The sequence below is a fragment of the Hibiscus syriacus genome, unplaced genomic scaffold (assembly GCF_006381635.1).
Source record: "Hibiscus syriacus cultivar Baekdansim isolate YM2019G1 unplaced genomic scaffold, ASM638163v2 tig00111402_pilon, whole genome shotgun sequence".
NCBI lineage: Eukaryota > Viridiplantae > Streptophyta > Magnoliopsida > Malvales > Malvaceae > Hibiscus > Hibiscus syriacus.
Genome location: NW_024063082.1, coordinates 7,946,379 through 7,961,070, shown reverse-complemented (window position 1 = coordinate 7,961,070; position 14,692 = coordinate 7,946,379). Strand labels below are relative to the sequence as shown.

The following is a 14,692-nucleotide window of genomic DNA, read 5'->3' as shown; positions in this document are numbered from 1 at the left end:
ATCAAGTATATAGGCGCCCAACAACCGTCGCTGTGTTGGGAGGCGCAACCGGTTGAATGGGTAAAAGTTAACATATCGTGTAGGTATAAAATTTTCGTTGTGAGACTCATACACTAAATCATATATATAATTCTAATCGGTTCATATTAATTAGAAAAAAATCTTAAAAATTAAGAGAGAAAAAATGAGTACACATATAAAGTAAACGTGTGTACCTTGCCATATTTATAAAAATATAGAACATTTTTTTATTGTGATATTCGTGTAAAATGAAATCATACAAATCCAAAATAAATATATAATTTATTTGTTTTAGGTAGGGAAAGAAAGCGTGTGCCGAATACTTTCTCTCTCTCTCCAATAGATCAATAGATCATATCGTGAGTAATTGAATTCTAAACTCTAATATAAATCCGGAATAAATCAAGATTATTGCTTTATAGAGATGGTTAGATTTATTGGTAAAAATTTAAAATTACATTTAAAAAATAGTAGAGATGTCACTAATTATTTTATTTAAGTACGACTGAATCATAAAATATGTTGCTTTAATAAAAAAAATTAAAATTTTACTAAAATGATAATTTTATGCTACAAAATTAAAAATCGAATTTGAGAATACTTACACGAGAAAGAATTAATATCCTCGCTATATCCGTTAATAAAAATAAATCACACGTTATCTTAACATATTTTTAATATAGTCATGATCCAGATAGGGGTTTGGGCGAACGATTTATGGTCGACGTTGATTATGGTTATTCAAGAATTTGTGCGATGTCCTCAGTTCATCATTCTTGGAGTGTGTTGGCAGTGCATTTTTAGTGTTAAGTAATGTTTCACTGCTATATTATAGTAGGTTTAGTCAATCCGGATACCGCTGCTGTTCTGATGCATTCCATTGCTACTGCGCTTGCGTTAGTTCATTGTTTATTGTTCATTTTGCTTAATTTCTCATAGCTTCTTGGTTTGTATTGGTTTCTTCTGTTCTGATGCGTGCCATTGCTACTATGTTGGACTTGTGGATTGGTGTAGGGCTAGGTTTTAGATTGGTGATTTTATGGTGTTAAGCTGCTGTGTTATAGCAGGTTTGGCGAATCTGGTTTCTGCTGTTGTTCTAATGCACCCCCATGGGTGTTGTGTCTATGTTAGATTAGTAGATATCAGATGCTTGGTCTGTATTGGTTTTAGTAAGAGTTGGGTTGTGGATTCCGGTATGTTTTGTATGATGTAATAGCATTACTTGTATAAGATCTTTCCCACCTCAAGATACACTATTTTTCTTCCATTTAGGGTTATAGAAGTTTTTTAATAAGGTCATTGAGGTGGTACACTTTGTTATTGATTATAATACAAATTACATTCTTTCAAAAAAAAAGAAAGAAACGGAACGAAACGAAACGGATTGTCCAACAATAATTCTTATATAATCAAATTAATCTTTAAATGAATTATTATGTTTCGGATAAAATTTGATGTTTAATATATTATTATTATTTATTATAAAGTCAATGCCAAAACTCGTAATTATTTTAGTATTTTTTTAACTCTTAATGGCTGTCTTCTTGTTGATTTGGTTTCTAAAGAATTCCAGTCTGTCATGCTTGAAAATATAAAATTTTCTTTTCGTGTCTGCTTAAATTCCATAAAATATTTTAAATATCAAATTGTAATTGTCTGAACAAATTTGCAAGTAAACTTTTTAATTGGATAGATAAGCTTGGATTTAGATTAGGCTAATTTTGGAAGAATTCACTTTGGTTTTAAAACGTTTATTTTATTTAAAAGATCTAAATTCATGCACACATGTATATTATATTATTTGAATTTAGGTTATTTAGATAAAACAATTTTTTAATCATGATGACCACTCTGCAAATTCAAATTTAGAAGAGGTTCAATTAATAATTTTTTATAAATAAATGGAACTGGATAGATAATTAGGTAAAAATTGACGGCCAAACATGCAATAAAAGAGCTTTTACGTCCCACTCAATCTCTGTCTATATAATGCGTATGCTTCCTCCAAAACGGAACTTATAGGCTTCAAAATAACGTTGAAGCAATTGGAAGCCTTAAACCAGTCCAAAATGGTCGCCCAAAACTTGGTTTTTTTCTTCTGCTGCTTCTTCTTCATTTCTGTTTTCTCAGGTAACAAACAGAAACATAAAAGAAACCCATCGTTATATTTCTTTCTGCTATCATTTTCCACTGCAAGGGGTTGTTTTTAATCTTATTATTTCTTTTTAAAATGCATGAAGCAGAAGAACATGGTGTTGAAGGTTTGGGAAGGGGAGACAAGAGATTATTTGTGTTTGGGGATTCGTATGCTGACACGGGGAACAACAGGATAGCATTGGCAAGTTCATGGAAATTCCCTTATGGAATTACGTTCCCTGGAAAACCCGCCGGTCGTTTCTCTGATGGCCGAGTCTCTACTGATTTCATCGGTAAATCTCTCTCTTTCACTCTGTAATATGATTCTGAAACCCTAAACAAGATTTAAAAAAATGTCATCTTCTTCCTTTCTACACATGATTTTCAGTGTTTGTAAACTCTTTTGTGTGTTCGCCGTTCCTTTTTCAGTGATTCCATGTGTTTGAATTCCTTCTTTTTCTTTCGCTTTATCGTTCCACTTTGATTTTTAAAAGAAGTGCATAAGGCGTAATGATTCCTACATGTTTGAAACTCATGTTACCAAATGAGTTTGTGACATTTCCCTGAAAAAAAATTGTTTTTTAGTCACCTTTTTCAAATGAAACTTCATCTTTCTCTATGTAATATTATTTTAGTTTATATTCCATAAACTTAAGCACATTCCCTTTCCAAATCCACTCACATCCGTTTAATTATTACGGTAAATTACACATTTAGTATCCCGACTATCACTTTTGTTCTGTTTTGATCATCCAATTATTTTTTGTTTCAAAATCATACCTAACGTTACATTTTGATTTAATTTTAGTCACACATTGTTAAAAAATTAACAGTGATGTTGATGTATAAGGTAATGTCACATCTTCATTATTTGTTTTAAAAAAAATACAATGTCAGCGTTCTATTACTTTTTCAACAACAGGTGATCAAAATAAGATCAAAACGCATAATTAGGTATGTTTTTGAAAAAAATGATAATTAGGTGACCGAAATGAAATAACAGTAGTAATTGATATACTAAACGTGTAGTTTATTCTTATTATTATTTAATATCTCTATCAACATTCAACTAAGCGTGGCCGACTTTAACAACTCTGCCTACTACCTTTGGAATTTAATAATAATAACAATTCTCAATCATTTAATTATATAAAAAGGATTAATTACATATGGCATCCCAGATTATGAACTAAATTCTAAACCGACCTTTAAACTTTGGAACATTTTAATTGAAGTATCAGGCCAAAATGTCATTCTAGTAAGATCTTTTACTTATAAATGTCATGTCGATTTTTTTACAAGCAGCGGGTTACTTGGGAATGAAGACACCAATTCCATACAGATGGAGGAAACAACTGGCGGGTCGGGTGAAATACGGGTTGAACTTTGCTTACGGAGGGACTGGGGTTTTCGACACGTCGGCTTCGTATCCGAACATGACGACCCAAATCCATTTTCTGCAACAGTTAATCAACGATTCCGTTTACAACAAGAGGGGCTTGAAAGCTTCTTTGGCATTTGTCAGTGCTTCAGGCAATGACTACGCCAATTACATTGCCATGAACGGCTCTACGGCGGTAATGAAAACATTTCCGCATTTTAGTCACACTTGGCAACCGGATTTTCATGTTGTCTAGGTTTTATCATATAATATAAAAGTAAAAATCTATATCATCACTTTAATCACAACAACAAATGGTGTTATTAATTTGGACGAACTAATAATATTATAAAATTAAAAACAATTCTCAAATTTTAACATAATAGAAATACTAAGATTATAATTATACAGTTTATCTTTAGATACACTTAATATCTTTACATAAAAAATAGAGTTAACTACATTTTATGTCCCTAAATTATGACTTATTGTAAATTGATCTTCAAACTTTTGAGCATTCTAATTTCATCCTAAGATCCATCCAAATATGAAATTAGTTTCAACAACAATTTAACCTAAATTTTATTTTTTTCAAACATAATAATAGAGTTTGGCACAACTGTTATATCATCAGGGGATGTGATTATCATCTACCGATAGTTTAGGATGAAATTGAAATGTTTAGACGTTTAAAGACCAATTTAGAATAAAGGTCATAGTTTAAGGATGAAATTGAAATATTTAGAAGTTAAGGGCCAATTTTGAATATGATTCAAAGTTTAGGGATTAAATCAGAACATTAAAAAATTTGAGGACGTGTGATATAATTAATTCTAAATTATATATAACATGTTAGTGGTAGATAAGGATATAGATGGAGAGACGTTCAATATGTTATATGGATGTCGCTGTATCGGTGGTGATATGCTTAAACTCATTGAAAGATAGTTTATCTACCAAAACAACAAAGGACCAATAATTGGCTGCCGTGTTCAGATAGCAACCATTGTCTCACTGTTCATCAATAGGTTTCTTTGAAGCTCCATTTTAGGCAGATGATCATAAAAGGACAGAGTTATAACAGATGCTGTCGTGCTTTTTGGAACAAAATAATCGACTTTACATTAGCACTACCAATAATTTTCATGTTTTTTTTTATCTTACATATATTATCGGTGACAGGGTTTTCCGGCCTTTATTTCGAGCGTCGTGAGGCAACTTACTGTGAGTTTGAGACGCATACATGGGTTGGGAGTGGGAAAAATAGCGGTGGGTTCCCTGCCACCGTTGGGGTGTCTCCCTGCTAACACCGCTCAGACCTCGTTTCAACGGTGCGACCCAACTCAAAACGCCCTTGTTGATCTCCACAACCTACTGCTCCTTCAAGCGGTCACCAACCTCAACAACCAAACCAACTCCACCTCTTTCTTTATTCTCGACTTCCACGGTGCCTTTTCGACAGTTCTCAATCAAACGCAGCCTCATCAAGGTCATAACACTCACATCCATCCATCCGTTCGTACATACGTATACTTTGGTTCTTGCTAAAATTTTGAAGATGTAATTTATTTGGTTTTGCAGGAAGCCCGAAATTTGAGAAGCCGTTGCAGGCATGTTGTATGGGAGTGAGTGCTGCATTTTCATGTGGAAGTGTAGATGAAAATGGAGTTAAGAAGTACACGCTTTGCTCAAACCCTAAATCCAAGTTCTTTTGGGATACACTTCACCCTACGCAGGAAGGCTGGCGAGCTGCATTCTCAACTCCAGCTTTTCAAAACAGCTTCAACCAACTTTTCCAGAACTAAAATTTACCACCAAAACTTACCTCTGTTAGCTTCTGATCTCTACATTTTTTGTTCTTTGTACCCATCAACTCCTTTGTAATTTTGTCTACTTTTCTTTTGATGTTACTCTGTCTTGAAAAGTTGTGTATGAAAATAATAATAATCGGAGTATTAAACTCCGATCAAATAGGTCGAACACTTACCATTTATCTTGAATAGGTCGACATTATTTCTTCATTGATACTAATCGCCATTTCAAAGAGCTTAAAGTGACATTAAAGCAGATCAAATATTTAGATTCACTAAAAGACAAGTTTATGGTGTATTAAACTCCAATGCTGGAAATCTCATCCCCGTTTGACTCGTTCGGTGTTGACCGAGCTGCAATCAGTGCAAGGTTACCGGGGCGCCGGTATCCCGATGGTGTTGTAGGAGTGCGTGGTGTTCTTGGAGTCAAGAATGGCAAAGGGGTGTTTGGCGTTCTTGGGGACAAGTTGACAAACTCTAGTGCTTGTTGTCTCAGTTCCACAGGGTAATCGGCAACACACCCGATCCTTGGCCCGGCACCGGTGGACCATTTCAGTGACAGTTGATGTCCCAATTGATATGATTTCGTTGCCTTCTTCGAGTTGATCCTTTTGCAATATATCATTTTTAGGCACCTCAGTTCTTGGGCTATGAAGACCACCGGATAAAGTCCTTTTGTAAGTATTTTGGTCTCTGATTGGTTGGTTTCAGATGATTCTATTATCGATCTCGGGTTCAGTAAGCACTGAGCTTAGAGAAAAATCGGAAGCAGTAACATTACCGCTGGATTTGCCATCATCATAGCTATCGAAATCATCAGTTGCCCGGAAAATCTGAAAACGAGATAAGGGTATGTCATTGTATTTATTACAAAAGTCGGAGAAGGAAAATGCATGATCCAAGTCCTGCAATTCGACAAATGCTGATGAGAAAATGGATAGATTGAAAGGCTACCTCAACTTCGCCGAGGTTCACTCCATTCTCCTTCAGAAATGAAAGAAAACTGTTGAGACAATCGTCCGTTGGCAGGTAATGTCCACTATATGCAGAGATGGACTGAAAAACGAATGAAATCAGGTCTCATACAATGTATCAGAATCAGACATCCAGCATTCAAAATGCAACGCAACCATCATTACTGTCAGTTTACCTTTAGTATCCCCTGCTCCACCACCAATCAACCGGCTACCAGTGTCGCTCCCCCAGCTAAGAAGCTGGAATGATGAAACATTCCCTTCTTCTTCTGCAAGGTACCAAAAAGACATTTTCAGCTTTCTATAAATCTAGAAGGTAAGCAATCAAACAGTTGCAATTTGAGTCAGACGATTTACCTCGCCGGCATATAATTTCTTCAAGGTGCTCATCACGAATATCCATTTAGCCTCTTTTAATCCTTTGAATGTATCAAGGACATTTCTAGTTTGTTTATGGATAATCTTTCCTTCAACAACAATGTACTCATAATGTTCCCTTTCTTGCTGTTTACAACAGTAGCAAAGGAATCGACAGTTTCATACATCTCATCTGGAAAACATAAATTCTAGATTGAATCAAACATGAGTGGCATACGTACTGGTCCGAGATACTTGATGCATTGTTGTTGAAGCTTTGATCTTGGACATTTTTTGAGATCGACCTCTTTGCCATCCCCTATATCTAACCTGCAAGAAACAAAAAGAAAAATGGTCCAATAATGGTTTTCATAATCAATTATTGTTATGGATTTGGACTAAAGCATAACATTTACAAATTAAAGTACAGGAACTAAATTTCAGGCTGAGTATAGAACAGAGATGAAGTCACAAATTTACCCCCAAAAATCCATGAACAAACAACAAAAACTAAATAACTTTGGGGTTTACCGGTAGAAAAATGGTTGACCAGCATCAGCTTTACACCATTCATCATCGGAGTAAATATGTAGGTTATGGCCATAACGATGCCGTCAATGAAATTATCCAAAATATTTTCTTTCCTAACAAGCACGTTTAAAATTTATTTTATTTCCACCTTCCCACTCCTCCATTACATCTTTCCATTCAATCAAGCAAAGCCGTAGCACATTTAATTATTTCGTTAAAAGTGAAGAACTGATATCCCTTTGAAGAAATTTGAGGATCGTAGAGGGACATAAAATCATAATTTAACCAAAGAAGAGAAATTACAGCTTCAATCCAATATTGAAAAGCCAATTTTTGTGCTTTGGCGTCTACGGACAATCCTTTTCCGACCTGCCAAAATTCCACAACTTAAATTTACGAAAATATTTTTAAAAAAGATTGAACATGGAAATTAAGCTATTTTTTAAAACGTAAAGACAAAAAACCTGAGAAGCATTTAAGCCAACGCGATTCCACCTTCGAGCAGCAGTTTCTGTGGAAGAGGATAATCCGAGATGAAAATAAGATGTTTTAAATATAAAAGATATTGTTTCTGCATTCATCAATTATTTGGTAGGTAAAGTGCTTTTGAGCTGGGGAGCAATTACATTACAACCATGAACGTTGCTATTATAGGTGTTGCAAAACACACACATCACTCGTGTCTTTGTCAAATCTCAATCATGTTTCGATGAAAAATGTACCACTAGCAATGACATCTCCACCGTCAAAATCACTACTCTCCTCTCATAGCTCATTTGGTTGAATTAATCTCAAAATCACTCATCATCATGCTCACAGTTCATAGGTTGTAAAGGAGATAAAAGGGTGAAGTAAACACAGAGCAAAGGATCCTTTGTTTTGGCACTGCTAACATTTGTTTCAATTTTACCTCTATATTGCCACTGTTACCGGCGGCGGTTCCACCTTTAGATGTTTCGAAGCAATCCTATCCCTTGAGGGAAATTTGTGAGTAGCGTCCAGTGGCTAAGTTACATGATTTTAATGATGTGTTTAAAATTACCTGATTTAGTAAATTTAATCTGTTGATCTATCCATTCGGAAATAATAATTAAATATTTTTAAAAGGGAAATTGTGAGTAGGGTAAGCGCCCGTTCAGTGGCTAAGCCTTTGATTTTGAAAATGATTAACTCTTATAATTATGAATAAACGATGATGACTAGTATTCTTATATATATAAAAAAGAATGAAACGCTATAAAGCAACCAAAATCGAAAGAATAATGTCTAAATCTGGACTTAATTATTCAATAGTAAGAGAGGAAAGAACAACCACAATGATAGTAAATGTCATACTCAAGAAGAAAGTGACCGCAGAGAGTTGAACAAGTTATAGCGGCAAATGAGTTGGCAGGTGGTTCAGCTTAGTCCACAATTTGGTTTACTTGTTGCGACGGTTTTAGGGAGGGGCCAATACTTCAAATGGAAGCAAAAATCAACGCTACTCCCTGCTTTTCTATTATTTAGGACCACCTCATTTATTTTGGGACTCCTAAACCATAAGCTGCCCCTCCCAAAGGATCTCCCACCCCCAATTTCTTTCTTTCTTTCTTTCAAGATTTTGAGGCATTTACTATGTGTACACATCAAAATTCAAAATGTAGCTTCTTTAATGGCACATTGGTTTGTAAAGCCCTATAAAAATGGGTCTAATTTGTCTTTAGGTAACAACATTAAAATTCTATTATTAACTAGTTTTTTACTCATGCAATATACAAGATCATTCTTTGTATAAATAAATAAATAAATAAATAAATATATATATATATATATATATTACTGAGAATGTTATGTTGCGTTTGTATTAAAAATTTACTATTTTTTTATACATTTTATATAATACACCTAAATAATAAAATTGTTGGCCTTAAATATCCTTCAATGTTTAACTTGTGATATAAAATTTAATCATGAAATTAATTAATTGTATTGATAATTACACACATTTATCCAAATAGTAATGATAATTGGTTTCTAATAATAAGCTGAATAAATCTGTATTTTCTCTCTCTATTTACTCCATTTTCTTAACAAATTATTGAAGGGTAATTTCCCATATATTTTTTCTCCTGGATGAAATTTAATTATTTTTATTTTTATTTATTATTAAATTCATGGTTGAGTTAGTAATACGAATTAGAGTGTCAACTTAATTGAAGTTTTTTAAATTATATTTATTATAGTGATATTTTTATTTATTTTTTATTTTTATATAAGTTTTAAATACAATTATAAATCTAAGAAATAAGTTTGTATTTTTTTTGAATTAATTACTGGTATCCGATTTATTGACTAACTAATCCAGATCGAGTACTACAGAGACGATGACGACTCTCCCAACCCAGTTTGCTCCATTCAAAAACGTCATGATTCAAACCTCTGACATTGCTTAAGGGATCTAATAACTCATCTCACTATACCAACTTGTTGTTGGTAATAAGTTTGTATTTAATAAAATTTATATGTAGTTTTATTATTTCACTCATAATTATTGCTAAATAAATTTAAGAGAAAAACATTTTTATACAAAATATTTTTTTTGGCTAATATTACGTCCCAAAAGTGGGGTCAAGTCGTCAGAATTAAACCGAAAAAATACAATTCTTTGACCGGCGCTATTGCTACCCTTTTGCTTTAGTAGCTTTTGAAAATTATTTGGTAATGTAATAAAGGACGTTATTGGAATTGAAGAAATGTAGTGACGGTCCTTCATCATTAACTCTTATTCATTTTTGGTCCTACTTTTTTAGTAGGTGGGAAATTAATTGTACTAAATTCATAATTATTTCTTTAAACCTAACCATCTTTAATACTTTAACCTTAAGCTATGGCAAATTATTAAAATGTCGCACTCATTATCATTACGAAAGTTCTTCAATATAGGATTAGGGATAACAAACCAAGCCAACTCACTTCTTTTTAGCTCATTGTATTAATAAACTAAAATTATATACATACATATTGCAAGTAAAAACATTCATTTTGGCACGAACTCTAGTGATTTCAGTGGTAAACAAGTTGTTATTTTTTAAGGTCTCGAGTTTGAGCATCGGAAATACCGGGGATACGAGCGTTCAATATCAAATGGTTTAGAATTATCTTTAAACAAATATTACCTTGTACTTATCGTAGATTATAAAAAAAATCACTCATTTTTTTAAATATGAGAAACTGTTTTATTCATGGTTACCTAATGAAATAAAAATAACTTACCAAAAAGTTTTAATAGTAAAATAAAAGTTTATTTTCTTTAAAAGATTTTAGTACGAGTAGTTACATTGATAAAATATTAATATATATATTATTATTAATAATAAATTAATAAAATTAAAACATATATTATTTTATAACCAATCATACTCATAAAAATTAAAATTAATAAAAAATGATACGATTCAAATCTAAAAATGGACTCAAGTTTCATTATTTCTTCTTTTAAGATTATATATTTTTATAGTATTAAAACAGTGTACAACAAAGTGTTATTTAATTTTATTTACTCGACTTATTGTCTCTCTCTTTTGTCATCTTTTTCTTCTTCATACCCTCTTCGGTTTTTACACTTTTACTACGATTTTCAATCCCCAAACATCCATTTGTTGCTTAACTTTATCGTTTCTCACGTTTCCTTCTCAAAATTCATAAATACTTGCATTTTTCTCTTTTTCCTGAAGGTCTGTATCTTTCTCCTGTTTGAAGTTATGCCTTCTTTTTGCTTGTATCTTCTTCATTTGTCCCTTGGGCGGATTTCCTGAGCCTTTACATAAAAAAAATTACCTGACCCGGGAAGGGTAGGATAGTAAGCTCGTCCAAACGTCAGGTTGAGAGCAGTTTCCGTAGAATACCTCTATTTTGAACACAAGGTTAAGAGACTTGGCAATTCATTTCCTGAACCTTTACATGATTTGGTAAAATTTTAAGTATTTAGAGCTTTCGTTTTCTGGGTTTGTTTTGATTTTTTACATTTGTGTGTGTATTGGGCTTCCATGGAAATTGACATTGTTTTTGTTTTCAATATGTTTGCTTCATCCATAGTTTTTTTTAAGATGGTTTGAATATTTTCACTGTGAAAGTTTTAAATCTATTCATCATAAGATTCCAGTGATGATGATAGAGTTGTAGTTGTTTAAATTTAAAAAATTTAACCAAACGTACTACTTTCAGTGACTGGTGATGGCATATGATTTACTTTCGAACTTTGCCATTTTTTGGCAATATCAAGCTGATGTGATTTGCTTATGCTTTGATATTCATTAATATTAGTATGCATGTAAGTTATATTCTTATCTTTTTTCGCCTTTTTTATACTTCTGGTTTTAGTTTTATTTATTTATTTCAATTCAATGCCCGTGTTTAGGTTGTTAGAATATATTTAACTTTAAAGTTGATTTGATGAAAGGACACAGCTTGCTTTGCTTTTGGATCTTTGAAGTCGGTCTATGTGGGAACATGAATTGGTATAAATTTGGAGGGTGATATCATAAATTTTCTATTTGGATACAGCTGAGAGAATTTAATAGGGGTTCAATAGTTGGAATGGGTTCATATGCTGGTACTTGTGAAATTGTTGAAGCAGGCGAAGAATTGAAATCGGTACAATGTTCTGATGGAACGAACCAGCTGCAATCGGGATTGGCTTGTGTGGTGAAACTTGGGTACAAGTATTCTCTAGAAGATGATATCAATCAGCTTTTTGATGCTATCAATCTTAAAGGTCGGAAGGGGTTAGGTGCAAGCTCAAGCACTTTAAAGAAAACTGCTTTGAAGAAGCCGATTACAGTGGGGATGCCACACTCTCATAGAATTGGTGCTGCGGAGCCATTATCACTGAAGCAAGCATTAAGGGATCTTTGCATTTCAAAGGCATCGGAAATGGCTGCTATGAAACGGCTGTCAATGTCTACCGGTTCTCCTCAGCTCTCCGAAGCTGGAAGGATAAAAAGTTTGCTCAATTCTGTTGTGGTTGAAGCTGCCAGTGCATCTGGTCATCCCAGAGACGAAGATAAGGGGAGCATGGTTGAAGTATCTTTGCTGCCTGAAGAAAGCAAATCGGCTTCTTCTAGGATCATGGATATGCCACAACAAGTTACCAAGAATAAGTTATCGAGCCAAAATGATAATTCTTCTTCGCAGTTCGCTCATGAAATGACACCAATTAGAACCGGAATTTCTTCATCAACTCAAACTGACGCTTCTGCTTCAGGAGAAGTTGGAACTCGATCACCAAAGGCTGATGATAATATATTAGAACCTGGCAATACTGTGCCTGCTTCAACCGAGTTACCGGAAGGAGCATCAATGTCAAAGTCGGGACGAAGGGGCAGGCTGAAATATGATGTTGCTTCTTCTGGCTCGATCAATCGCAACAGAGTAAGCAGAATGACAAGAAATGCACCGGTGGTGACCAAAACGGATGTGGGGTGCAAAACTTCTTCCAAGATGAAAATGAAGAAGGGATCTTCATATGCTGCTTTTGCTGCTAATACTATCAAAGAAGTTAATAGAAGCTTGGATTCCACTACGAGTCAATTAGTTTGTCAGAGATGTCACTGCTCTATAAAGAGTTCAAGTAATGAATCTAATCAAGATCCCATGAAGTTGCAATCAGCTGATATTAGTGCTGAAGTGAGTTCGAGTCATGTGAATTATGATGTGCATAATCCGGCCTTGATTGAAAATGACAAAAACCAAGCTGCGATTCCTAAGGTTAAGAAGAGCCCAAAATCAAGAACAAAGGGAGACTTCTCCCAATGTTCAGGCAGCCATGGTGATTGTAGTAGCACAAGCATCAGTGATGGTAGCAACATAAGTGGGTCTAGTTGCGGCAACAGACCTCACATGTCAATGAATGCGAAGTGGGAAGCCATTCGTCATGTCCGGGTGCAGGAAGGGGTCTTGGGGTTGAGACATTTCAATCTTCTAAAGAAGCTTGGTTGTGGAGATATTGGGACAGTGTATCTCGCTGTGCTTATCGGTACAAACTGCTTGTTTGCAATAAAGGTCATGGACAACGAATACTTGGTGAGAAGGAAGAAAATGCCGAGGGCCCAAACAGAGAGGGAAATATTAAGGATGCTTGATCACCCATTTTTACCTACTTTATATACCCAATTCACATCAGACAACTTATCATGTTTAGTTATGGAGTACTGTCCCGGTGGGGATCTCCATGTCCTTCGGCAAAAGCAGCCTGGGAGATGTTTTCCAGAGACAGCAGCTAGGTAAGATGTTTACATGACGAAAACTCAATTTAAATCGGGACTCTCTTTTAATAGATCGAAAAATCTTTATAATTGAGCACCAAAAATCTTCATGTGCAGTTTTTACTTGTTTCCTTCATTGTGATAATGACATAAGAGAAAAGCGCCTGGTGATCATTGTTTACTGTATATTTCTGAACTGATTATATATATATCATTTTGCGTGCAGGTTTATGTGGCTGAGGTTCTTCTTGCTTTGGAGTATTTGCACATGCTAGGAGTTATCTATCGTGATTTGAAGCCCGAAAACATTCTAGTTCGAGAAGATGGCCACATAATGCTTACTGATTTTGACCTTTCACTTAGATGCACAGTTAGTCCAACTCTTCTGAAATCTCCTTCGAATATCGATGCCGCAAGGATATCCAGTGCATGCACAGCATCTAGCTGTGCAGAACCCTTCTGCATCATACCATCATGTCAGGTGCCGTGCTTCGGTCCTAGGTTCTTGCCTTCTGTTGTGAAAACAAAGAGGAAGGCAAAACCAGACCCTGATGCTCAACTCGGGTCACTACCTCAGCTTGTGGCTGAGCCTACTGATGCAAGATCCAATTCCTTCGTTGGGACACATGAGTACTTGGCTCCTGAGATCATTAAAGGAGAGGGTCATGGAGCAGCTGTCGATTGGTGGACCTTCGGTATCTTTCTTTACGAGCTTCTCTATGGTAGGACACCCTTTAAAGGTGCAGGGAATGATGAGACATTGGCTAATGTGATGCTACGGAGCCTTAACTTCCCGGAATGTCCTCTTGTTAGTTTCCTTGCAAGGGATCTCATTAGAGGGCTGCTGGTTAAGGAGCAAGAGAATCGGCTTGGAACAGAAAAAGGTTCTGCTGAGATCAAGCAACATCCGTTCTTCGAAGGCTTGAACTGGGCTTTGATACGATGCGCTGTTCCACCAGAGCTACCTGAATACTATGAATTTGGGGTTCAGTGTAATACCCCAAATTTTTGTCTAGCGATTAAAAGGTAAGTTTTGAAAGTTTGGTGGCTAAAGTGTAATCTTTGAAAAGTTTGACAAAAAATATAATTTTAAAAATTTATATATTTTTATTTAGCCCGTAAATGAACAACTTGGTCTAAAACAAGGATTTTCGTGAAAATCTGATTTTCGGTACGGTATTTGTGTTAAAAATTATAAAGCAAAAAAGTTTGGTACTAGAATCGGATAATCGGATCGAA

General features: G+C 34.6%; 1 protein-coding gene and 2 pseudogenes across 1 annotated transcript; 2 read left to right on the top strand and 1 right to left on the bottom strand.

The window, feature by feature from the left end:
* The first annotated feature begins 2,046 nt into the window (after positions 1-2,046).
* LOC120162390 (GDSL esterase/lipase At5g03610-like) lies at positions 2,047-5,431 on the top strand. Its single transcript, XM_039172548.1, has 5 exons — positions 2,047-2,151; positions 2,265-2,450; positions 3,463-3,734; positions 4,721-5,027; positions 5,120-5,431. The coding sequence occupies exons 1-5, from the start codon at positions 2,091-2,093 to the stop codon at positions 5,341-5,343; spliced, it is 1,050 nt and encodes a 349-aa protein (XP_039028479.1). The 5' UTR covers positions 2,047-2,090; the 3' UTR covers positions 5,344-5,431.
* Positions 5,432-5,562: 131 nt separating this feature from the next.
* On the bottom strand, positions 5,563-7,792 carry LOC120161516 (annotated as a pseudogene).
* A 3,840-nt stretch (positions 7,793-11,632) lies between these two features.
* On the top strand, positions 11,633-14,493 carry LOC120161853 (annotated as a pseudogene).
* Positions 14,494-14,692: the final 199 nt, after the last annotated feature.